We start from the raw sequence: 27,396 nt of genomic DNA, 5'->3' as shown, positions 1-27,396 counted from the left end.
AATAGTTATTAGAATATGATCTCTTAAAATATCTTACCATTCAGATTTAATGCCTTCTCTATCTTAGCTAAGAACTTAACATGTGCTGTGGCTGTAACTTCTCACAGTTTGAGATGGAACAGCAAAACCAGAACAAATCACAGTTTAGCAGATAGCAATTTCGCTCTTACCATAGATCTTAGTAACCTTAGCATATGATTTTCTTTTTTTATTATTGAGAACTTTCAACTTTTCACCTAAAGGAAGCACTTTACAGCTTCTCTGTGGCATTTCTGAATTGCCTGGATCACTACTCTTGTAGTTTGGAACCATTATTAAGTAAAATAAGGGTTACTTGAACACAAGCATTGCCATACCAGCAATCTCATAGCAAAGAAAGCTATGGACAAAGTGGTGATTCTTGTCCAGAGCAGGACAGGGTGGAGGCAGAGTCAGGATGGCTTGAGATTTCATCAAGCTATTTATTCAGAATGGTGCACAATTTAAAGTTTAAAAATTGTTTATTTCTGGAATTTTCCATTTTAATATCTTTTTTAGAACATTGATTGGTTCCACAGAGATTTGTTTGTGGTTTTCTTCTCTCGTAATTTTTGATTCTGTGTTACCCTTGCTGTCTTCTGATTTTGTATGCAACAAATTGAATTTTGACCTTAATTATCTGCTAGATTTGAGCAGAATTGTTGATTTTCATTTTATTCAGTTCTTTTAATTGCTAGGAAGTAGTGATGCCTTACAAGCTCCTTACATGTTGGTCTGGAAACCAGAAGTATCTCCTATACATTAAGTTTCCCCTTAATTCTGTCCTTGTATTTAAGCATCTGTATTTTATGTAGTCTGTAGCTTGTTCTTTCTTTTTGGCATGTTACTTTACTTGGTATTTTTAATCCTTTTTCTTTCAATACAAATACTGGCTCTTGGGGGATTTTTGTCTATCCTCATGCGTTTTATTTTTTCTTTTGCTGTCTTTTTGGATTGTTTAAATTGCTGCTTTTTTCTTCCTTTCCATTGTACTTTTTAGTTATGGAAGTATAAATGCTTTGAGTTGTTACCTTAAAGTTGTAATAGTTTTTCTTTTTTTTTTTAAATAACTGATAACAGTGAACATTATCTCAGAGTCACTGTGCATCAGGAATTTAGGAATGGAATAACTGAGTGGTCTGACTCAGTATCTTTTTTTTGTACTTGTGATCATCATGTCATCTGGGCTTACAGGTTTATGAAGATTTGACTGGATTTGGGGACTTCATTTTTGCAATGGCTCAATCAGATGAATATTGGCTGGAGGCTTCAGTTCCTCATCACATGGGTCTCTGCACCTATGCCCTATGCAGTCAGAGTGTCTTTGAGACACTGCTTAGATGTCTTGAAGACATGGCATGTAACTTCTTCCAGAAAGATTACTCTGAGAAGGGAGGAAGAAATCATGATAACTTTTATGACCTAGACTCAGAAGTTACTCTCTTTTTTCACAGTTTTGCAGAAAGAATTGTAATTAAGAAGATTCATTACAACTGTATTGTATTAGGAGTAAACATTATAAAAACTAATGGTGTCTAATTTTAATCTGGTTCATTCATGCAGTAAACTGTAGTCAATAATTAATTTTTAGAAGATTCTTAATGTGGAAAGATACCCATAGGTTGACAAAAAAAGATAAGCAGTATGATCCCCATTTTATTAAATATTTTTAGATATATATTGACAATTAAAATACATAATATTTTAACTATATCTGTGTTGGCATCTGAATTGCTAAAAAACATTGTACATAAATTACAAAAATTTAAGTTTGAAATATTTAATTTTTAAGACCTCATCACCTGATTCCTCCAATGAGAATTCTCTAGCAACTCCCCCAGATGAACAAGGACAAGGTGATGCTCCCCCACATCATGAAGATGAGGAACCTGCATTTCCACATACTGACTTGGCAAAATTGGATGACATGATCAACAGGTGAGTTAGTTGTTTTTTTGTTTTGCTTTCTTTTTGTTTTTAATGGAGATAATAAACTAGAAAAGCAGACTACTTTATCAGCATTGCAGCTGGTAATGAGCAAAAGTGAATTGCGACGTCACAGTAATATTAACTATCTTAGAACTCATTGTTCCAAATGCAGGTACTTACATAGAATTTTAAAAACTGATAGATGATGATTTAAGGCATGATGCTCTATAATCTTAATATGTTTCTTACCTAGAACTATGGGTAGAGATTTCCTTCCTTTTGAGATTTACAAAGTTCATTTCTCCTTGATATGTTGATTGTTAGAGTTCTAGGTGACTTTTCTTATTTCTAGACTGTCCATTTTCTGCATCAGATACATTATTGTAGGAGATTGTATTATTCCTTATTTTATTTTATCCAGTGGTGGTTGTCTCTATTAAAAGAGTGTGCTTCTGATTAGAACTAGAATAAGTTACGTATATATAGTAAATCTTGAGTGGCAGGGAAATAAAAAGATGCTTTTTGTGTAAATAAAAGTAACCCAAAAAGTATCAATTTATATCTAATAGGTTATTTGTAATAAGGAGTCATTCTCAAAATAGGAGTGTTTTGTAATTTTGCTGTCTTTCAGGAAAGGATTCAAGGGAGAGATGGAAGAAAGTTTTTTTCGGGAAGTAGTAGATTAGCAATAGATATATTTCATGATACCAGGGAAAATGATAGTTGAGTGTAGTGGTCTCTGCATCATCATTTTGATATTGGAGCATATTTATGATGGTGTAAAGGCTTGGAAACTGTACACCTCACACAATCATCAGAGAACATTGATAAATTGTCCTATTGAGATAGACTGAGGAGAAACTACCCCTTTGTCTCATTTCTTTTGTCTGCTGTGAAGAAGACAAAAGAAAATGGTGGTTGTACTCTTTCTTCCTAGCAATAAATCTGAACCTCAAAAGAACACTTTTTTTCCTGCTAATTTTAACAGCAGGTATACATTTAATTAATAATTATTTTTAGTTTTAGTGGTCTATGAAACTTATTAAATGAATTCTCGCTATGTCTGTGATTTGATGGTGCTTTAAAAAATTATGTATGTAGCAGGTGATATGGCAATCACTTTTTTTCATTTTGTGATGAATATATAATGCAGTTGGGGTTTTTTCACTTGTTTTTTTCATAGCAAAATCAACTGTAGTGGACTTATATAGTTATTTCATTTGCAGTCAACTAATGCAGCATTCTGAAATTTTTAAATAATTTTTAGGCCTCGATGGGTGGTTCCAGTTTTGCCAAAAGGAGAGTTAGAAGTGCTTTTAGAAGCTGCTATTGATCTTAGTAAAAAAGGTGAGTTTATAGATAGCTGTGCTTTTTATTATGTATGGTATCATATTTATTTTCACATTAATAAAGGCTTCATTTTCTATATTATAAAAATTAATATGTATTTCTGGACTACACTGTCTCACGAACTTTTCTAGTAGAAAGAACATATGTTTATTAGACCTGGAGCAAAGTTTCTTAGAAAACTTCAGATACTTTTTAAGGACCTCTGAATCCTTTAAGATTTAATGCAGAATTTTGTATGTGTATTTGTATTTTTAAGTAGAGAATCTACTGTTTTATATTTTTAGAGAGACTGTTACTCAAATTCAAAAACATTTTCTAGAATGTAATAGACTTAAAAAATCTGTTATGTGAAAGAACATACAGTAAAGCCTATTTTAAAGTTAGAAATCCTCTATGGCCATGTGACTTCAGTTATATCTTTGGCTTTTTTTATTTCCACACCTAAGCCATTTATAATTGAGAATATGTTAAGTAGCAAAAGATTTTAGTAAAAATTATTTGAGCTTAGCTATCTGCCTGACTTACTGAAAAGCCGTTGAATCAAAGTACATGCTAATGGATGCCCCATACATTATTGTTTTTGTAATAAACTGTCAAGATTATATGTTTGACTTTTTTTAACACAAAAAGGTTTTTTTCAGAGTAAGAAAAGAAGTCTTGAACAAGAAAGTTTTGTGTGTCTGCGTATGTGTGTATTTTAAAGGAACTAACAAAATCTGTTGCCCAGAGGTAAAAGTTTTATGTTGCAGTTCATCATTTTTCAATGACTTCTACTAGTACATTCAGCTGAATTCTTGCAGCAAATGATTAATTTTTATAATACACTCTGCTCATTAAGGCCTTGAAGGCTAAAAGAAAGAGTAATAGTATATTTTCTGTGTTATTCAGAAAGGACTTGAAATGGGCTAGCCACAGATACATTTATTAAGTGTAATGCTTTTAGGCAAATTTTTAACACCTGTGGTATCTTATGAAATCTAACTCCATGACACAGGTAATAGTTTCATTTAACTTATACTAATTAATCTATACTCATTTAAATAATTTATTATTTATTTTAAATTATTTATTACTTATCTTACAGACCTAATTTAGTGACCCATGAAAATGTCTTATCAGATAGCAAATGTTTCTCAACACTCAAAAAATAATTTTTTTGTTAGTTTGATATTTACTAACTAATTGAAAGATTCATGTACTAGATATTTTCTAGATCTAATAGTGTGAGATGAACAAAAACTGAAAATGCTGCTCTGTTTAATACCATTGCCATACAGCACATGTATATCATTTCAAGGGCTTTTCTCCACTTTTTTCTGGCATTATGATTATGATGAGGCAAAGTTTACATTTTTATGGAAAGAATCTTGGGTTTAATATCATACCAATAAGTATATAATCAACCATAATATATAACCATAACCATAACAAATAGTTACAAGCGTTCTTTTTAGATGAAGGCATACAAGCTTATTGCTCTTCTTAAATCAGATAAAATTAAAAAGTAAAGTTGCTGAGAAGTGAAAGGACTACTGAAACAGACAATACAGAGTCATCTTTTAAATTTGACAGTAAATGAATAATTTCAGCCAGGTGAAATTTTAGAACAGTCACTTTTTAAAAAGTTTTTTTTTTTTAACTGCAGCATGATCAGTTATAGTGTGTCATTTTCTGGTGTATAGCACAGTGTCCCAGTCATACATATACATACATATATTTGTTTTCATATTGTTTTTTATTAAAGTTACTACAAGATATTGAATATAGTTCCCTGTGCTATACAGATGAAAAAGTTTTGAACTGTATTTTTAGTGAGTAAAATGAAATAGTTTGATTCCCTGTCTGCCCAGTAACTGTTCTGTTTTCAAGTCTGGTATTATATTTCAGAACATTTCATCATATTCGTTGATCTGATGTAGTTTTATACAACTCTGTTTCTAAAACTTACTGTGCATAGTGTTTTATTTTTCTGAATTACCCATGTTTTCAGTGTAAGTTATCTGTTAACCTCTTTTAATAGTACCTGTTTTAACAACTACAACACTGTTTTTGAGTTGGAAACTAACGGTTGGAACAGTTTATTGTCTTTAGTGATATAATTGGCCAGAGAAATTTTTACTTTGAGTTTAGTTTAAGTTTTTCATCTTTTCTTAGGTCTCGATGTTAAAAGTGAAGCATGTCAACGTTTTTTTCGAGATGGGCTAACAGTATCTTTCACTAAAATCCTTATGGATGAGGCAGTGAGTGGCTGGAAGTTTGAAATTCATGTGAGTCTTATAATTTATTTGGAGGTTCACATTTACATAGTGATCCCTTTGGGTTTATCTCTGGGAAACATTATTGTGAATAATGTATCAAGTCTGCTGATACATTTTACACAATTGAAGGTCTTTTAGAATAAGCTTGAGGTTTTGAATTATAAAACTTTGGCTTAGTCTTTCACCTGGAAATTTAAATGCCTGTGACCATATGCAAGATACTTTATATTTCATCAGTTGTATTATGTTGCTGATTGGAGAAGTCCCACTATTTTATGTACCAGTAAAAGAGAAAAATACTCAAGATGGGGAATAAAATAGGCAAACTCCCAAAATAGCTGGGATATACCAAAGGGTATATATGATCTCAATGCAAATGTAGCTAATAAATAAATTCGTCAGGCAGAAACGATTAGCAAGGAATCTTGCACATTAATGATGGCAGTTGGTAGAAAGAAAGAAAATTTTCCCTGAGACTATGAATCACTGGGTAGTACTCTCAGAAGTTTAATAACAACAAAAAAAGGCAAACAGACTTTAAAGTATTCTCAGATTGATAGTATCTTTAAGTGTCTGTCAACAGGAAACACAAGTACTAAGGCAATACTTTACAACCTAGGAAAAAGGTAATTCAAACTAGCATGAATTCTAAGATGTTCTCATATTCCAGGGATTTTGAAAGTGAAAAAATATGCATCTTATTAGGCTTTTATTTCTAATAAAATTTTTAAGCGTATAAAAATCTCTGATTATAAAACAGTCAAAAGTTACGAAGGAAGCATATGTAATATTTTATGGACTTCAACATAGAAGGTATAGCTTGGAATATTTCCCTCAAATGACTATGGCATATGAATTCTTACATTTTTTTAATATGACATGTTATTTCCTAAATGTAAAAATAGACATTTTGAAAATGATCTTTGACTTTTGAATTGAGACTTAGATTACACATCTTTGCATCTTTATTAGTTTACATGACTTTAAGTGTTTAGATTTTGGAATTACTACCTCTAGAGTATAAAATCCAAAGAAAGAAAATGGTAATTTGTTTGTATCCTATGCATGTAATGCAGTATTAGACAACCTGTGGGTGCAAACTTCATTTGTAATCCTTAGCTTTTGAAATCAGGTGCAGTACAACTATGAAGTAGTAAGTAAGTACAGATTTTCACCAATACCAGTTTGATCACCGTATTTGTGAAATTAAACAGAATTCAGATAATCAGTGTAGAAAAATGTAGTGAGAGCATTATTAACAAGATTTTTATGTTTCTGTGTTTGAAATTGAAATGTTTTCTCTTTCTAAATCAATCCCTCACCCCTACTCCTCAATACAAACAGAGGTGCATTATTAACAATACTCATCGCCTAGTGGAGCTTTGTGTGGCCAAGTTGTCCCAAGACTGGTTTCCACTTCTAGAACTTCTCGCCATGGCCTTAAATCCTCATTGCAAATTCCATGTCTACAATGGTACACGTCCGTGTGAATCAATTTCCACAAGTGCTCAGTTGCCTGAAGATGAGCAGTTTGCTCGTTCCTCGGATCCTCGATCACCAAAAGTGTGTTGGTTTGGTATTTTTAAAATTAAATATTAAAATTATTTGTTTTGTCTTAAAACTTTATGTTTAAAGACACATTATTTAATATGTATTGTTGATTTATTACTATTGAACTTAATGGCCAGCAGCACTGTATGTAACTCATGCCTAGACAAAACCTTAATATTGTATCATTCAGTTAATGAATAGGCTCTTTGTAACCTAACCCTATACTTCCCCTCATAGCAATGATGCAATATTTTCTACTTTAATGTTCAGATAACTTTAAAAAATATAACTTCTGTAAATAATGAACATCAGCTATACCTTGTTTGTACTTACATGTAAATATTTAACAACAGAAAACATATATTTATGTACAGATCATGTTAACAGATTATAAAATTTTACTATTTTGCTTTCATGACATACTGCTAAGTATTTGTTTAAAGTGCATTTGGTTTCCTAGGAGAAAATCTTGGCCTTGATCTGAGTCTTGTGTCAAGTTAAATAATCTTTTAGTTTATCCTTGTTTTATAGGAAAGATATGGTTTACTTTCTGTTTACCCAAATTATAACTAATTTCAAGGAAGCAGTCTGGGAAAAAGAGGAATTAATTATCTGTATCAATAGAGGTGAGAAAAAAAGACAAAAGCACGCAGTTAGCGGGCCCTGTTACAGCTCTTAGTTTTGTATATGTTCATTCTAATGTCTTAGTGGCTTAAATAATAACTTCAACGGGCTTTAATATCTCAAAACTTGTTTGAATGTAAACATTTTAATTAGTGTTTAAATACATGGAAGAAACATCAGCATTAGATACAGAAAGCAGAACATAACTTTATTGTGCACACACATGCACACACGTATATATTAAAAAAGAATTTAAAATAATACAAAACAATGCAGAATTCCTATAAAGTAATATGAAACCTCTGCACAAGGGGACAATTTCTCTGTTTTCTTAGCAATTTGGATGCCTGTCATTTCTTTTCCTTGTCTAATTTACATGACTAGGATTTCAGTAGTATGTTAGATAGATTTGGTGGAAACATATCCTTTCTTGTTCCTGATTTTGGAAGAAAAGCTTTCAGTTTTTCATCTCTTGAGTTTTCCATTGGCTGTGGGGTTTTCTTATGTTGCCTTTGTTATGCTGAGGTAGTTTCCTTGTATTCTTACTTTGTTGAGTGTTTTTATCATGATAGGGCCTTGAATTTTGTCTAATTCTTTTTTTGCATGAAGATGATTGTGTGTGTGTGTGTGTGTATGTGTGTGTGTGTGTGTGTGTGTGTGTGTGTGTGTTTTAACTCAATTCTGTAATAAGAGGCATTACATTGATTTTTTTGTTGAAGCATTCTTCACGGGGAAACATCCCACTTGTTTGTATGTAATATATTTAATATACTGATAAATTGGTAGTATTATATTGTTCAGGGCTTTTGCACCAGTATTAGTCAGAGATAACTCCAGTTTTCTTCTGGAGTCTTTGGATTAAGTATCAGAGTGATGCTGGCCTTTTATTTTTAGCTTACTGGAAAAGTTTGAGGAGCTTGGTTTTGATTTTTCTACAGATGTTTGGTAGAATTCTCTGGTGAAGCCATCTAGTGCTTTGACTTTCTTTGTTGGGAGATTTTTGATTGCTGATTTAATTTCCTTACTAATTATAGGCTTTTTGCTGAGATAATGTTCCTCAGGCTCTCTTAGACATGAACAGTTATTTTCTCTTGCTGCTTTTAAGCTTATCACCTTGTCTTTGGCATTAGATGGCTTGATTATAGTGTTTTGGTGTGGATCTCTGTGTTTATTCTTATTGGAATTGATTATGCTTTTGTATTTCCCCAGATTTGAAAGTTTGGGGCCATTATTTCTTTATAAGCTCAGCCCTTTTTTCTCTCTCCTTTTGGGATTCCCACAGGGTATGTATTTTAACATTTAATGGAGTCCCATGGGTCTCTTAGACGCTGTTTACTTTTCTTTAGGTTTTTTTTTGTTTTTTGGTTGTTTGTTTTATTTGGGGGCAGGGGAGTTGTTTGTTTTTACACCTCAGGCTTGATCATTTCAAATAACTTGCCTTCAAGTTCAGTTTCTTTCTCCTGCCTGTTTCAGTCTGCTATTGAACCCCTCCATTGAAAATTTCAAGTCATTTATTTTATTTTCATCTCAAGAATATCCCTTTGGTTCTTTTTTATAATTTTGTCTCTTTTTTGGTATTCTCATTTTGTTCATGTATTCCTTTCCTTTATTTCCTGTGTTTTCCTTTGCACTTTGAGCATATTTAGGAAATTTTAAAATCTTTGTCAACTATGTCAGATGTTTTCTCCAGACATGATTTTGGAAGATGTTTTGGTTCCTGGTTTCTTTACGTGTCTTTGATCTTTTGTTGAAAATTGGGCACTTCTAGGCTTTGCAGGCCCAGCCATTTGCAGAGAAACCTTTACTGTGAGCTGAGTATGAAGGCTTAAGATCTTTTAAGGCTTTTTCTGAGCATGTGTCTTACCTGAGCCTTCTCATATGCTTTTTTTTTCCCCTTTCCAGTTCCTCTTTTTACTTGATTGGTTTTAAATGCCTTAATTTCCCTGTCTTACACTTGTTTCTTCTTAGGACCTTAGCAATTCTTTTGTATTCTTTAATCAGTAATTTGCCCTCAAAGTGTGTATATCTGTAGTCATTTTGTGGTTTTCTTAAACTATGCACCTTCCTATCAATTTCCTTACTCTTAAGTTCCAAGCCTCTGGGTTGTCTGACCTGTAAGATAGTGACACAGACAGATCTCTCAGGTAGCCCACAGCAGTTTATTAGTGTTGCAAATTCAGTCGTCTCTGAATGGAGGGAAATTAAGGTAATGGAAAATTAGGCCACTGCTTCCCTTAAACTGTGTTGCTCTGGGAAAGGAGTAGGCGTCCTTGAGTAAAAACACAATGAAATTGTCTAAATTTTGAATGGGACTTTTTCTTGATTGAGCATTTTCTTGGTTGCTCTAAATTTTGTACTGATTTCCAGAGCTCCTATAATGTTATTTAAGAACAATGCTTTCAAGCTTTCTATGCTGAAGACTTGCTAATGTCACTCTCTGTTAACCTTTCAAAAATAAGTTTAAATGTATGAATATGCTATAGTGAATTTATTTTTTTTAAAAAGTTGGTTTCCAGAAGGTTCTTAATTTTATTTAGGTTTCTGTCAGACCTAGAATTGTGATAATACCAATGTATTCCTAGAGCAGTTAGCATTTTCCATGTGTTTTCAATAATTTTTTCTGGCAAAATGGCTTCTGTTCCCTATTTTTTTTTTTTTATTGTTTTTGTTTATTTTTTCCCTCTAAAATTTGGCTTTTTAGAAGACAGGATAGAAAGGTCTTTCTAATGCACTTAAGCGTATATGTTTGATTTTTGTATTTGCATAGCTTTTAAATTCATTTACATTCTTTTCTATAGCAGTGTTTTTACCTGTGCAAACTTTGCTTATTCTATCCACAGATATATGAGATATGATCAAATACCAGCCATTCCCTTAGGAACTACCAGATAGTTTGAACTTGTGCTGCTTCTGGCTCAAAGATACAGAGAACATAGTACAAAAGAAAAGTTTTAAATCTTTATAAATATATGTATAACTATCTAACACAAATGTAATTATTATATTGAACTCCCTATTTCTGACTTCCTTCAAACAAATGCATTTCAGATGGTAACTTTTTTCATTTTTCTTGGAAAAGGAAAGGAAAGAATTAACTCTTAACCATTAATTGTGTTGCAGGGTTGGCTAGTGGATCTCATCAATAAATTTGGCACATTAAATGGATTCCAGATTTTGCATGATCGTTTTATTAATGGGCCATCGTTAAACGTTCAAGTAATTGCAGCCCTTATTAAGTAAGTTATTTTTTAAAGTTAGTGTTAATTGTACTGTGTAATTGTATTTTATTGCCTTGAAAGTCATTGAATTTCGGCTTTCTAGTCTTTGCTCACTTTGAACTATTAAGTTTTGGGTTTTTTTTTTAAGTATTGAAATTAGTTTAGGATTTAAGTCTTGGTAAAAATAATAGATATTGCAGAAATAATATTTTTTCCTTGTTTCAGACCATTTGGACAATGCTATGAGTTTCTCAGTCAACACACAGTGAAAAAATACTTTATTCCAATTATAGAAATAGTTCCACAATTTTTAGAAAATTTAACTGATGAAGAACTGAAAAAAGAAGCAAAGAATGAAACCAAAAATGATGCCCTCTCAATGATTATTAAATCTCTGAAGAATTTAGCTTCAAGAATTCCAGGACAAGAAGAAACTGTAAAAGTTTTAGAAATTTTTAGGTTGAAAATGATACTCAGGTAAGATATTTCCTCTGTAAATAATTATTTGCTTGATTTCTTATTATGATACTTGAATTAATTCAAGTTTTTCTTATAGATTGTTGCAGATTTCTTCCTTTAATGGGAAGATGAATGCTCTGAATGAAATTAACAAGGTGATATCTAGTGTGTCATATTATGCTCATCGTCATGGTAATCCTGAGGAGGAAGAGTGGCTGACCGCTGAGCGAATGGCAGTAAGCCCCTTTGCTTCTTTAATGAAAAAGAATCTGCTTAAAGAAAACTAGATTAGCATCAGTTAATGTTAGAAGCAACAGTAACAAAATTTAACCCTGAAATTGGGAGATTGACTTCTGGAATATTAAGTACTAAAACTTTCTTTATAATAGTAATAACAAATAATTGGACATTTGGAAGTGATAGGCTAAGTTACTGCGACTTTGGTAAATTTTCATTATTGAATGTAGGTTAGTGTTCATGATGCAGTCATAGTTTGGTGGTTCGGTTAGAAGTAGAAAGAGGTTATCTTTGGACGGGATTGGTAGATGTGGAATCTATTCAATGAATTGGTGTAGTGATTACTTGCCATTTCAATTTAGAAGTTTGAAAATGGAAATTACAATTAAAGAAATAAAATTTTAACAGGTAATGTTTCATCATGATTTTAAGAACTTCATTTTTAAAATCATTTACATCATTGTGACATTGAAATACCATAGATATTATAATGTTGAAATGAATTGCATACAGTTAAGCTGTAAGAGAAAGTAAGTTATTCAGTGATACTTTTTGAGTGCATAGTCTGTGCCAACACTAGGGAACCTATCAGCCCAGAATGATCTCTAAAGGGTCTTCAGTTTAGTAGTGAAAATGATCAGAATGTTATTAAAAGGTATTTTGGGGACATTCACTTGATATTGAGAAAATAGTATGTTACCTTGACCCAGGTTCTGATTCAGTGTTGTGGGATCAGCTTTCTTGTATTCAGTTATCTTCCTTTGTGGATTATCAAGCACTGACCATTCAAAATATTGTCCACTAATATTGAATTGTTACCATCTTTGACAGATGAAGAAAATGTGAATATTCAGAAACTTTTGAAGCAATTTGTCATTGCTGTAGCCTTTAAATTTTTTTTTAGCAGAAGAATCTAACATTGGAAATAAAACACTATTCTCCACAAGTAGTTTAAGATGTGTTACTGCAGTAGCATATTTATGGGAACATTTCTATATGTGAAAAATTAAATTCTGTGTAACTGTTTATTGTAATGTTTTATCGTTTTGCATTAAAACAGTAATAAGCACATTACATTATTGGATTGTAATTTAAAACCTTAGCACATCAATGGGAGCATTTGTGTTTAAAATTGGATCCTATGCAATTATTATAATATTGAATAATGTTGCACTAAAACAACACATAAAAACATATTATTAGTATGTTATCATTTAAACATAAACATTATCTGGGCTTTTGAATTCTCATTGTTGAACCATGAAAGAGAAGTCTGAGCCATGTTTTTAATTTAGTTTTTTTTTCTGAGTTTTGCTGAGATTCAGTTGATACTCAGCACTGTACAAATTTAAGGTGTACAGCATAATGACTTGTATTATTTGTATTGTCAGATGCTTACCACAAATTTAGTTGACATCCATTATCTCAGATACCAAAAAAGAGATTTTTTTCCCTTGTGATGCCATCCTAGGATTTAATATCTTTCAAATAAATAACACAGTAGTGTTAAGTCTAGTCAGTTGTGTTGTACATTACATTCCCATTAGTTTATCTACTGACTGGAAGTTTATACCTTTTGATCACAATTATCCAATCCCTCATTCCTCCTTAGCTTTTCAAAAACTTTTAGTTTCTGCTTTGAAGTAATTTTTTTGTATTTTATTTAGGAGTGGATACAACAGAACAATATTTTATCCATAGTCTTGCGAGATAGTCTTCATCAACCTCAGTATGTAGAAAAGCTGGAGAAGATTCTTCGTTTTGTGATTAAAGAAAAAGCTCTTACGTTACAAGATCTTGATAATATCTGGGCAGCACAGGTAAGGAATATAAGATGATACCTATTTTATTTTTATAAGCAAAGAACTAAAAATTAAGTGCTTTGTGGTAGTCAATATGTAATAGTATGTGAGTTTCTTGATACAAACAAGTTATGCCATGAATATCTTCTAAAGGAAAAACAGGTTTCCCCCTCTTGACACTTCTTACTAAAGAATGTAAAGTATGTAACAATTATATATGTTATATCTAGGTTTATAACAATTATATAGTGCATGTTTTTCTATGTATTTTATAAAGAAAGAGGTAAAAGCTTCACCATATTACTTATAAAAACTTACTATTAAAGAATATTTAAACTTTTCATGAGGATAAATACCATTTTGATTTCAGAAATACTAATACAGAATTTGGCATGTTTCCTTCATGGCTTATCTGGGAAGTGTTACTAAGCTCTAGCATACAAACTCCTTCCAACCTTTTTTTTTTTCTTAAGAGACCAACAAAATGTTAATCTTACCATCATTGAACACTGAAATATTCCATTTTGAAACAATCCACTATTTTGCCTTATTTTCTCTTAATTTAATTAAAACTATTATTATTAAAACTATTACTATTGTATAAATGTGTACAAATGACAGCTCTAAAGCATTTAAAGTGTTAGGAAATTTATTTAAAACCTAGATGAAGGATGAAGGGATATTTTAGTATTTAATGGAGATTGACAAATTAGAGGTTTGTTCCTATTTTTAATCAGATTTAAGTATGATGTGATTTTCTTTGTCTCATTTAATTTATGTCATTTTCGTTTTTACAACAGGCAGGAAAACATGAAGCCATTGTAAAGAATGTGCATGACCTCCTGGCAAAGTTGGCATGGGATTTTTCTCCTGAACAACTTGATCATCTCTTTGATTGCTTTAAGGTAGTAGTTCAGACAGTAAAGTAGTATTTCATTTTTAGTAGATTTAATTAATTGGGCATCAGTTATCTGAAATTGAAATAAAAATTCCATTGTCTGTGCATTACCCCTTTGGCTCATCGGGTGTTCATTAAATATTTGTTATTCAGTAGCAGGGGATTGAGGTAGGGTATTGCTCACTGGTAGAATTCATGTTTAGCATGTATGAGGTCCTGGATTCAATTCCCCAGTATCTCCATTTAAAAAAGAAAATAGCAAGCATTGTTTTTTGAGGGATTGGTAAACTGGTAGTTCATATAATGTATTGCATTGTGTCTTGGAATATTTTACTAAAGGTACCTTGAAGTATGGACTGTATTTCATTAAACAGTTCTTTGTAGTTTGTAACTAAATGATCCTGACTTGTCCACAGTTATATTTAATATTGTTACTGGTCAAATGTTAGCTTACACATATTTGAGTTCTCAGTGAGTCTTTGTCTTCTTGTGTCTGTCTGTGCTAATTGACAGCCCTTTGCCTTCAGAGTTGGTACTTACTCATAATCTCATGAGTTTGAAATTCTTCCTCATTGTGGTACTGGTCTTTATATTCTTAGAGGTTAATACAATGAAACATGTTTTTTAAACTGATTTTTTGCTGGATACCTACTCATATTTTTCACCTGTTTACTTTTGTTTGATCGTTGTTCCTTTTTTTTAATTGCTCCTTAATTCTTTAACTCCATTAAAACTTATTCTTTTCTCTAATTATTGGATATTAAGGTAAATATCAGTTTTTAACGTTGTAGTAATTAATGATTAACAAGAGAGTACACATAACTTCCTTCATGTTGTATTAACTGGAGTTACAAAACATTTTAATTATTTTGTAAGTTAATTTCTTATTTTGAAAAAAATTGTAGGTTTACATACCATGTTAAGAAATAATACAATATTTCCATCCTTTACAGTTTTTCCAGTGATAACATATTGCAGAAAGTTAGTACGTTATATAACCAGGATAGTGACATTCATACACTCTATATAAGATGTTTCCATCACAAGAGTTCATGTACCCTTTTATAGCCACATTTATTTCCCATTTTCCCCCACTTCCTCCTCAACCTTGACCGTCACTAATCTGTCCTCTATTTCTACACTTCTTTCATTTTAAGATTGTTAGATAAATGGAGTCACAGAATGCTGTATGTGGCCTTTGAGGATTAACTTTTTTTTTTTAGTCAGCATGATTTTTGCAGTCTCATTAAGATTGTTCTATGTATCTACAGTTTGTTCCTTTATTGCTGAGTAGTAGTCATGGTATAATTTTACAATGATTCATTTTAAAATGTCCTAATTTGCTGCTATCACAAATAAAGTCATTCTTAACATAGATTTGCAGATTTTTTTTTCCTGTACATAGTCTCTGTTTCTCTGAGATCAAATTTCTGGGTTGCATATTTAATTTAGTTTTTTTTAAAAGCAGTTTCATAAAGTATAATGCACAAACTGTAAGGTTCACACTTTTAAAGTGTATGATTTAGTGTGTATTTAGTGTGTACACATAATTATGCTACCACTGCTACCACTATCTGATTTCAGAATACTTCTTCCTTACTTCTAAATAAGTGGTCCTCTGTCTGTTCCACTTCCAACACTGGTCCCCACTACTCTTTCCTGCTTCTGAGGATTTTCCTGTTCTGGACATTTCATATAAATTTATGGCCTGTTTTAACTGGCTTCTTTCACTTAGCGTAATGGTATTAGAATTCATCTATGCTAAATCATGTTAAGACTTCAGTTCTTATTATTGCCAAATTACATTTGGTAGTGTGGATATATCAGTTTTGGCTGTCCATCAATCAGTTAATGGACTTGGGGTTAGTTCTGCTTTTTTCTATTTGGAATACTGCTGCTCTGAAAAAAATTCACGTACAAGTTTTTGTTTGGACAAATGTTCCTTTGTATCAGTATACCACATATATTTATCCATTTCCACATGACTTATTCATTTGGGTATTTTCCACTTGTTGACTATTCTGAATAATCTTACTGTAAACATTAGTGTACAGATTTTTGTGTCAACACGTGACCTCAGTTTTCTTAAGTATGTACTCACAGTGGAAGTGCTAGGTTATATGGCAACTATGAATACAACAATATGTGTAACTAAGCATAACACTTTGAGGAACTGCCAGGCTGTGTTCCAAAGTATACTATTTTAAATTCCCACTAATGTGTAGAGTATTTCAGTTTCTTCTCATCTCTGTTAACACCTCTCTGTCTTTTTGATTTTAGCCATCCTAGTGGAGTTGAAGTGATTTCTCAATTTGGTTTTGATTTGCACTTCCTTTAATGACTATCTTATATTTTCTTACATTGTTTATTGGCCATGTGCATTATCTTTGAAGAAATTCCTATCGAAATCATATTTGTGTTTGTCTTTTTATTTTTTATTTATAACAATTCCTTCTACACTCTGAACCACAAGTCCTTTATTAGATTTTGATTTGCAAGTATTTCCTCCTTTTTGATAGTTGTCATTTTCACTTTCTTGATGGTTTTTTTTATTGTTGTTACACAAAAGTTAAAATTTTTTTATTCAGGTGAATTTCACATAATATAAAACTATGACTTAAAATTACCATTTTTAAAGTGTACAATTCAGTGCAATTTATTATATTCACAGTGCTGTGCAGCCACTCCATTTTTTTGTTTGTTTTTAATTAACAGGCTATTTCTTTAGAGCAGTTTCAGGTTCACAGCAGAATTGAGCAGAAAATAGAGTTTGCACATAGCCCTCCCCGCCCACACATATATACTCCACTATCCTCACATCCCTCATAAGTGTGGGATATTTGGTACAATTGATGAACCAACATGGGCACATTATCATCAACCAAAGCCCATAGTTTACTTTAGGGTTCACTCTTGATTTTGTACATTATGTGGGCTTCAACAAATGCATAATGACATGTAGCCACCTATCTAGTGTCATACAGAATAATTTCATTGCCCTAAAAATCCCTTGTGCACCATCGATTCATTCCTCCCTTCCACCCTCCCTCTCCCCAAACCCCTGGAAATCACCATTTTTTTATTGTTTCTGTAGCTGTGCCTTTTCCAGAATGTCATTTGGTTGGAATCGTACAGTTTGTAGCCTTTTCAAACTGGCTTCTTTCACTTAGTAATATGTCTTTCAAGTTTCTTCCATGTCTTTCATGGCTTGATAGCTCATTTATTTATTTTTTTTTAAACTGCACATACAGTTTTAAATTTACATGTATATACTATTCATTATTTCTAAGAACATTCACAGCTTTAGCTTTTTAAACTTACGTAGTTAGCAAAGGAATGAAGCCAACCACAAAATAAGAATTCAGAAAGATGCATACACTCTGCTATTAACAGCAACATTATTTATAATTGCCAAGATATGGAAGCATCCTCAGTGCACATCAACAGTTGAATAATGAAGATGCAGCACATATATATGTATATGTAATGGAATACAATTCACACACAAAGTATACACAAGAAAGAAGGATATTTTGCCATTTGAGGCCCTTCATTCACTTTATTTTCACTTCAAAAACCAGAATTTTATAACTGGCATAAACATTTCCATCGCATCAAAAACAACAAAATACCTAGATAAACACTTAAGCAAGGATGTTACCTATACTCTGAAAACTGAAATTACACAGAAATGGAAAAATTTCTTATGGTCTTGGATTGGAAGAATCAGCACTATCAAAATGGCCACACTGCCCAAAGCAATCCACAGAGCCAATGCAACCCTCGTCAAAATACTCATGGCATTCCTTACAGAACTAGAACAAACAATTCCAGAATTTATAAAGAACCGTAAAAGACCCTGAACAGCCAAAGCAATCTTTCGTCTTTCTTCTCTTTCTTCTTTTTCTTCTCTTTTCTTACAGTTTGATGATTAGAGAAGGTCCTTGAATATTTGTTGTAAAGCTGCTTTGGTGGTTCTGAAATCTCTTAGCTTTGGTTTATCTGTGAAGCTTTTGATTTCTCCTTCAATGTAGCCCCTGCCTTTATGAGGTTCCAGAACATTTTAATCACTCCAGTCTTTTTCCACCCTTTGTTCCTGGAAACCAGCAATCTGCTTTTTGTGTCTATTAAGAGTTAATGAAATTTAGTTTAGCTTTTTTTTGGAGGGGGGTGGTCTCTTGGACTTTTGGTTTTGTATTCAAGAAATTATTGTCTAATCTATGGACTCAAGGATTTTTTTAAAAAATAATTTCTTCTTAGCAGTTTTAGTGTTTTAATTTAGGTGTATAGTCCATCTTAAATTAATTATTTGCATATGGTATGAGAGAGACTCCCAGGTTCATTCTTTGTGATAATTCAGTTTTCCAACAACATATGTTTCAAAGACTTTTTTCTGATTATGGCTATGTCCTGGCACTCTTCTTTAGAATCAGTTGATCATAGATGTAAGGCTTTATTTCTGTATTCTGTTCCATAAATATATATGTCTGTTGTTATGCCAGTACTGCAATGCACTGGTTACTGTAGCTTTCTAGAAAGTTTTTCTTTAAATCTTTTTTTTAATTTTAAGATTATTTTGGCTGTTCTAGGGATTTTGAAATTCTGTATAAATTTAGAATTAGTTTGTCAATTTTTGTATAGAAATTTCACAGAGATTTTGATAGAGATTGTTGGACAGTTGTAGCTTGGTTTGTATTGTGTTGCTGTCGTAACAATAGTTGTCTTCCAGTGCATAAATATGAAATATGTTTCCATTTATTTAGAGATGCCTTTTTATTTATTTAGTTCTTTAATTTCTTATAGCAATCTTTTAAATATTTATTGAATTATGTATATATATCATTGTATATAATAAATATATGTATTTAGATTATATATAAAATTATATGTACATATATAAAACCAAAGTAATTGTGATTAACTTTTGATGCTATAAATGGAAGTGTTTTCATTTTTGGGTTTGTTCCTACTTAGTATATAGGAAAACATACCAAGTATATAGAAATACAAGTGATTTTTTTTTTTAATATTTTTTGCATCCTGCAACTCTTAAATTTATTACTTGTAATTTTTTTTAATGGATTCCGTATCATTCAACATAGAGATAATTTTACATCCTCTTTTCCAGTCAGTATACTCCCTTGTGTAATTGCCCTACTAGACCATAACGGACAGTATTGAAAAAAATGGTGAAAGTGGGCATTCCTAATCTTGGGTGGAAAGCTTTCAGCCTTTCACCATTAAGTATGATGTTAGCTGTAAATTTTTTATAGGTAACATTTATCAGATTTAAAAGATTCCCTCTTGTTTCTAGTTCATTGAGAATTTTAATCAAGAAAGGATATTCAGTTTTGTCAGTTGCCTTTTCTGTGTATATTGAGAGGTTATTGGCTTTTTGTTATTTTTTTGTCCTATATTACACTGATTGGCATTTGTATGTTCAAATAGTATTGCACTTCGAGAATAAATTCCACTTGTCATGGTGTGTAATGCTCAGTTCCAACATCTGTCATCTTAGTGTTGACATCTTTCTTCCACATTAATAATTTCCTAATTTTTGCTATGTTTGAGTAATTTTCAGCTGAAACCTAAAGGTTTTTATATTATGTTATCAGACCATTAAATCACTTTTGTTTGGTTTTTTGTTTGTTTGTTTAAGCTGATTTCATCTGGCACCGACCAGTCAAAGGAAGAGAGGATTGCCCCTTTTTATTATAGCCAGGCAGAGAACTCTGGATTCTCCTCTCAGCCTTCTTTGCCTCCCAAGGTGGACATTCCTTATTATGGCTAGACAAGAAGGAAATTCTGAAGCCCCACAGTGGGGGTGACCTATTTAACTTTTGGGCAGTAGTATAAGTCCTGACTCTGCTAAGCCTCCTCTGGCACCACTGAGTCAGGCATTCTTTATCACTGTTGAGTAACAGTAGAAATCCTAGCTCCCTACTTGGTCTTCTTTTATTCCACTCCAACAGGTGTTAAAATGCTTTATTAAAAACCTCATGAAATCTAAGTTCCCCACTTAACTTTTTGTGGTTTGGGTGGGTATTGGCCATAGTATTTTCCACGTTGTTTGTTGGGAACAGCACAATTATTTTACAGATGTTTTCTGTCGTGCTAGGTTGACCCTTTGACTATATGGGTGGCTTTTGAGGATACTTTCCTTATTTGCAGTAATCTGTGTTTCTGGATTGATGGATTGCTTATTCAGCTTCTGGTCTGGAATATGACACAAAAGAAAATCCAGGAAACTCAGCTGTCTTGTCATTCTGCAGGTTTTAAAAACTTCAGCAGTTCTGCTTTCTTTCTGATTTTCAGCATTTGTTTCATGTATAATATTTTCAGTTATATTTAGTGGGAGAAATGGTGATAGATCTATTCCATCTTGTTAAACACAGGAACCATTTTAGGTTTTTTTAAAGGAGCATTTATCTGTTTGTAAGTTTGTGTTTAAAAGTTTTTTTTGCTTAGTCAATAATTTAGAAGTTGTCAGACTTTTTCTTTCTCCACGTATGTTTCCTTTTAGTTTTAAATTGTGTAAAACACATTACTTTATAGTCTGCTGTCTTCATTTACACAGTAGTGTCTCCCTTATCTGTGGAGGTTGCTTTCTAAGACCCCCACTGTGTCTGCCTGAGAACTATGGATAATGCTGAATTCTATATGTACTATGTATTTTTTAATACATATCAGATAAAGTTTAATTGATAAATTAGGCACAGTAATTAGCAATAAGTAATAACAGAACAGTTTACTGTATTGAGAGTTATGAATATGGTCTCTGTCAAAATATCTTGTATGACTTGCCTTCCTTCTTAAACATGTATCACACTTGCGGCCGGAATTTTTGCAGTTTTAGGTGCATCGGTGAAACTAGCATAAATTCCTTTCTCCATCTTCATGGAGTGGTATGAGATTTTATCAAGCTATTCAGAATGATGCACAGTTATGAATTCTTAAATGGTTATACTATGTCCAGTAAGCAATAACTCCCCATTTCTACTCACTCCAGAATCACTCACTCCAGAAGTGGAATTGCTAGATCATGTGGTAATTTTACTTTTAATTTTTTGAGGAGCTGCTATACTGTTTTCTATAGCAGCTGTATCATTTTACATTTTCACTAACAGCACAAAAAAGTTCCAGTCTCTTTGCATTCTTATCAGTACTTTTTATTTTCTGTTTTTCTGATAGTAGCCATCTTTATGAGTATGAGATAGTATCACGTTGTAATTTGATGTACAATTCCCTAATGATCAGTATTCTTGAAAATACTTTGATGCGCTATGGGCCATTTGTTTATCTTCCTTGGAAAAATGTCTGTTCAAATCCTTTGCTTATTTTGGGGGGTGGGGTGTAGGGTGGTAATTAGGTTTATTTTATTTTTTTAATGGAAGTGCTGGGAATTAAACACAGGACCTCATGCATGTTAAGCACATACTCTGCCACTGAGCTGTACCCCACCCTTCCTTTGAGCATTTTTGAATCAAGGTGTTTGTTTTTTGATGTTGAATTTTAACTTAACATATTTTACATCAAGTATTCTTAGTCATCTTTTTATTATATAAAGTCAATAGTGATAGAGTTAAAGCTGTAAATGGAGAGTGTTTTCCTCCCTGAATTTAGATAGTCTTCCTTGTGAATACTACTAGTTTTCTCAAATGAGAAATGAGTTACACTGTTGGTCTGGATATGTCAGTGTGATGAATTCAATGTAGTTTAGCCAAAGCCATGTAACTAAAGCAGTGATGACCTAGTTTGGTACATGTTTAATTTGTGATATTTACATAAGTTAAATTTGTTTTAGGCAAGTTGGACAAATGCAGGTAAAAAGCAACGTGAAAAGCTACTTGAACTGATACGTCGTCTTGCAGAAGATGATAAAGATGGTGTGATGGCACACAAAGTGTTGAACCTTCTTTGGAATCTGGCTCATAGTGATGATGTGCCTGTAGACATCATGGATCTAGCTCTCAGTGCCCACATAAAAATACTAGATTATAGTTGTTCTCAGGTATGGGAGTGACTCTTTGCTCACTTTCTCTGACTTGTTTTCTTCAGAATTACAATGGCTTAGTTACACAAAAATTCCTTTATTTAATTATTCCAAGGAATTTTAAAGGTTTGCCTTCCTTTTTCCATGTAAGCCTGGCTTCCTCCTATTTTTTCCAACAAGTTTCTTTGCCATTCACTAAGCATTTTACCTCCTTTGAGAAGGATTTGTACAGGTTAAACAACTCATAATAGTAGTACTGTAGTTAAGCATATGGTGGTAAAATGGAGTCATGAAGCATTAAAACCTGTGACTTTGAAAGTAAGGTTAATTAAATTCTGCTCAAAACAAGTTAATATAATATAACAGAATTTTCTAAATAGAGGTTTTTCTTACCAGCAAATCACAACAGCTTCACTGCATTTAACTTATGTTATTTAATGTTCACTAATTTTAACCATACATTTTTATACTAATTTCACTTAGATTCTGGGACCAATTTCTGGATTTTTTTTGTTTGTTCATTTCTGGGTTTTTTATCAGCAGAGATTTCCCAGCTTGGCTAAAGAATTTAATAATGTTGTATTCCCTTTAAAAAAAAAAAATTGGCAGGGTGCTTTTAGTCAGGGGGGGTATTGTGCTTTTGGTTGGACTTGAATATAGTAACGCAAGGCAAGGTCATAGTGATACTGCCATGTTTTTAAAAACATAATTATGAAGGTTCAGAAGTATTTGCTGACCTGATTGCCTTAGAAAAGCGCTGTCATGTATGTATATATCTGCCGCTAAGTGAACAAATTCAGAAGAGAGCATTCTTTACCTGAAATACTTAAGAAATGAAGATGTCATTCACTGTCCAACTGTCTCTGTAAAACTGAGGTTTTTGGGTTTTTTTCCAATTCTGAGGAATATATAATTTAACATTTATTCTAACCTACTGTTCTTTAAAAATAAAAACACAGAGGTTTTTTCTGTTGCAGTAGTTAGTAATACACTGTATTTGCAAAAAGTGTTTGGAGTTTCACATTTATCAAAGGGAAGAAAAAAGACAGTTCAGTTAGTTAGATAACTGTTATGTGGTACTTGATTTTTACTGTTCATTAAGTCTTCATTCAGTATCTCAAATAGCTGTTATATTTTATTAAATAGAGAAGTACAGTATCAAAGAGTACATTTGTTATTGCTCCTGTATTACTTCTTAATTTAGTTACTCAGATCATTGCCAGCCATAGGGTCTTATACATTGCCATGTTAATGAATATTGGACTTTGTGAAATTTGGTAAAAGAGTTGCCTTTTCAGGTTTATCAGCCTTCATTTGTTGTAGAAATGGAAAATTGTAATAAGTGTGTCACACTCTGCCCTCCAACCTAAAGTTAGTCATAACATATTTAGTATTGATGTGTTTAAAAAATTTTTAAATCCTTAAAGATGAATACAAAATTCAGCTCTGTAATTCACATCTAGAAATTTTTTCCTAGGAAATACATGGAAACAGCATGACATTTATACAGTAGGGCATTATTTATAGTGAAAACTGAAAATGAGTTTAATTCATAAATACATTCTACACTAAATACATTCTACACCACATTGTACAGCTATTAAAATGGCTGTTGGTGTGAGTAGATAGTTCATAGTTTTCAGTGAAAGCACTTAAAATATGGACCATGTTCTCTTTCTAAAAAGAGAGTGCAAATGATTGCAAAAATAACCATCTGAGTGAGATTTTAAACAACAGAATCGCCTTTCTTCCCCAAATGTGCATAGAAATACAGTCATTCTAATTAAAAACTTTGTTAGGTATCCAGACCTGAATTTGTGATTACCAGTGATTGTAGATAAAAAGAAAATATGTCAGAATATTAGAGGTAAACTTATGCTTACAACATTGTTTAACATTCTTAGATTTCCTTTCGGTGAAAATTTGTGCCCATTTTCACTAACATTCTGTTTGTGTATTGATTTGTTTTTATTTTTAAAAAAGTAAGTTATACTGTTATACTGTTATTTTCTTGATCTTTTTAGAAAATAGGCTATATTACACCAATATATAATACTTGGAATTGTATGTTTCTGCTAAGTTTTATAGTATAAGAACCTTGTAAAACAGTGAAAAAATGCAGTGCACACATTCAAGTGTATGCTTTAAAAACCAGATTTCTTATGATTGTCCCTGAAGTTGGGATTTATACCATGTTGCACATGTAGTTGAATCTATGGAACACTGAATTTTTATAGTAGATTCTTAACATTTGGAGTTTTGGTGATAATTTCAAATTAAGAACATACTTAAAGCATTTTCTTTCATTAAACTCTTAAAATTACATTATAATTTTTATGAGGCTTAGCTTAAAAACTTTTCTACTTTGTATTCCTGAAATAATTTGAAGGTAGAATTGTATTGAATACTGGTCCATATAACTGTAAATTTTTTTGTGTGTAAGGATCGAGACACACAAAAGATCCAGTGGATAGATCGCTTTATAGAAGAACTTCGCACAAATGACAAGTGGGTAATTCCTGCACTGAAACAAATAAGGGAAATTTGCAGTTTGTTTGGTGAATCACCTCAAAACTTGAGGTAAGGCTTTTAATATAGAACGTTTTCTCAATTTTATTTATATAGGTTGAAAACAAATACCATATCATGAAAGGCAAATTTTAAAGAAAGAAGAGTGGGAAGACAAGAAGCTTAATGAAGAGTTTAGAACAAAATAAGAATTCTTTATTGTTTTCATTTACTTTATTGACACAGAGTTTATTTTATCCATTTTTACATACCAGTTAAGTATGAATCAAGATATTGCCTTCTAATATTCAGAATTACCTCAATTCCAGCAAATATTCCAGACATTATCATGGCATGGATTGTTTATCTCATTCGTCATTAGCCCAATATTCATTCTTAGTTCCACATTATAGTATTTCATACAGTCTTTAATATATTCTTAATTTGTCTACTCTGACATGTTTCTCAATATTTTTGATTAGTTTTAAATTCATACTAGGGAGTAGTAATTTTGAAAGTATGGGGGTAGTGGTGCTTTTCGTGAATTTAACAGTTAACTTTCAAAGATAAGACTAAACATGATTTAAATTATGAAAGATGACAAGTCTTTAAAGGTTTTTTCACTATTGTAGCTAGATTTTTCTTAAATAGCTAATTTTATGTGGTAAGATTCTTGTTACTGATTTGCGGTTACTAGAAGAATTTATCCTTTTATTTTCTTGTGGTATATTTGGAATTAATAATAGAAGAGGAAAAATATAACATGAAGAATGCTAGATGTCGTGGCAAGAATATTTACAATGCAATTAGGGTTCCTGGTAGTGAACGTTAGTTTTGTCTGACTAGCTATAATCTTAGGACAGTTCTCTATCCTTTAAGAAATACTTTTTGTGTGTGTAAGACAACTGCATGATTGCCAAGATCCTTTATAGCTCTAGGCTGGAATGATTATGCATGTAAATAGAATTTTTATGTTAGAAGAATTGTGATACTTCTATATTTTTATTTTTCAAGTTGAATTTTTATTCTTTTTTTTTTCTAATGCTGGGAAAATTACATGAAATTGGAAAATCCATGGAGTTAAATACTCGAGGAAATTTTGAAATAATCTAATAATAACAATATTTATTTGTGAAGGACACATTTATACTATATTTGATCTATGATGCATGCCTTTTTAAATCAAACATCCCCCTTTTCTGGTTCGTTATTCATACACCCTTCTGGGGCTGGTTATTTAATCTCCAGTAGGTTAATTATGATGTGATAGTTGATTGGCAAAGCAAGAAGGGAACTAGGTATCTTTCTAGTAATATCTATGGGCAAACTGGCTGCAGAGTTAGTTTCTAGAATGAACTTTCAGTGGCTAATACCCTTGAACATGTAAATTTGCACATATACTGTGATGTTAGTTTTATATACATTTAGTATCATGGGTGAAGTTGGAGAATACTGAATGACAACTTTCAAGTAAAATAAGAATTTTGGAATAAATATTTATGTTTTGAGGCATCAGCTAATCTCTTCACGTTTCTCGATAGTTTGTTATTAAAACAGGAGAATATTGACCAAATTTTACTACAGATGTGAAGCATTTTAAACTTTTTAAAAGTAGTAGTTAGAATATAGCTTGTAGACATTACAGTAGTATTCACTTGCCTAATTATACTGTTAAGTTCTTCTCGTTTTAGTCAAACTCAGCGAAGTCCCCATGTATTTTATCGTCATGATTTAATCAATCAACTTCAGCACAATCATGCCTTAGTTACTTTGGTAGCAGAAAACCTTGCAACTTATATGAATAGCATGCGACTGTATGCTAGAGGTATGTATTACAAACTAAAATTAAGTCGGGAATCAACATGGGTTTCCCTCCCTGTATTTTGTTTTGACCTCATTTTAGTTACCTGAGAAATGACAATATGTTTATTTTTAATAAAGGGCCAAAAAGTGGAAGTTAATTGGTTTTATAAATTGTATTCATTTAAGGGTTCACTTGACTTCCTAACTCTTAAACAACTTAAACTCTAGGTCAGCTTTTCAAGGTCCTTTTTGTTTGTCCTCCTGCTCTTCCATTTAAATTGATTTCTTTCCTTCTGTTTTCTGGAACTTTATATTGTACCTATAATTGGTTGCTACTCTCTTGGGTATGTACCCATTTTAAACCTTTCCTTCTTTACTGCCATCACTTTTTACTGCTTTTCAAGAAACTTAATAATTCTCCTGTTGTTACTTTTGTCCAAGTCTATTCTTGCATAATCACAGTTGATTTTAGTAACCCTGGAACAGTGTTTTCTATTCTTTAAAGAACTTGTTAAAGTTTTACTAAATTAGTGACCATCATGTGTCCTATTTGTTCTCAAAATATGAAATTGTTTAAGCATATTGTGATAAGCTTTCCTGTGATGTCAGCAGAAAACTTTTTGGTAGTGCCATATGTGAAGCTATCTTTTTGTGGTTTATAAAGACCAATTCTAATGTTGTTTGTTCTTTGACCGTTTTATTAGAATCTATGTGTGCTGGAGCACAAAATACCCCTTGTATGTCTCTA

At 32.0% G+C, this 27,396-nt stretch overlaps 1 protein-coding gene across 1 annotated transcript in view; it reads left to right on the top strand.

Annotated features, from left to right (window-relative positions):
- LOC102507140 (probable ubiquitin carboxyl-terminal hydrolase FAF-X) overlaps nt 1-27,396 on the top strand; it is an 82,612-nt gene that overhangs the window by 21,141 nt on the left and 34,075 nt on the right. The window contains exons 3-14 of the mRNA XM_032474731.1: nt 1,811-1,956; nt 3,215-3,294; nt 5,452-5,564; nt 6,900-7,118; nt 10,851-10,966; nt 11,174-11,425; nt 11,505-11,643; nt 13,312-13,464; nt 14,247-14,351; nt 22,149-22,355; nt 24,781-24,917; nt 26,537-26,670. Of these exons, the coding sequence (XP_032330622.1) occupies nt 1,811-1,956; nt 3,215-3,294; nt 5,452-5,564; nt 6,900-7,118; nt 10,851-10,966; nt 11,174-11,425; nt 11,505-11,643; nt 13,312-13,464; nt 14,247-14,351; nt 22,149-22,355; nt 24,781-24,917; nt 26,537-26,670 (1,801 nt within the window). The remainder of the gene's footprint in view (nt 1-1,810; nt 1,957-3,214; nt 3,295-5,451; nt 5,565-6,899; nt 7,119-10,850; nt 10,967-11,173; nt 11,426-11,504; nt 11,644-13,311; nt 13,465-14,246; nt 14,352-22,148; nt 22,356-24,780; nt 24,918-26,536; nt 26,671-27,396) is intronic.

This window comes from Camelus ferus, chromosome X, assembly GCF_009834535.1.
Source record: "Camelus ferus isolate YT-003-E chromosome X, BCGSAC_Cfer_1.0, whole genome shotgun sequence".
Lineage (NCBI taxonomy): Eukaryota > Metazoa > Chordata > Mammalia > Artiodactyla > Camelidae > Camelus > Camelus ferus.
The sequence above is the reverse complement of the archived record's forward strand: the minus strand, read 5'-3'. Positions and strand labels throughout refer to the sequence as shown.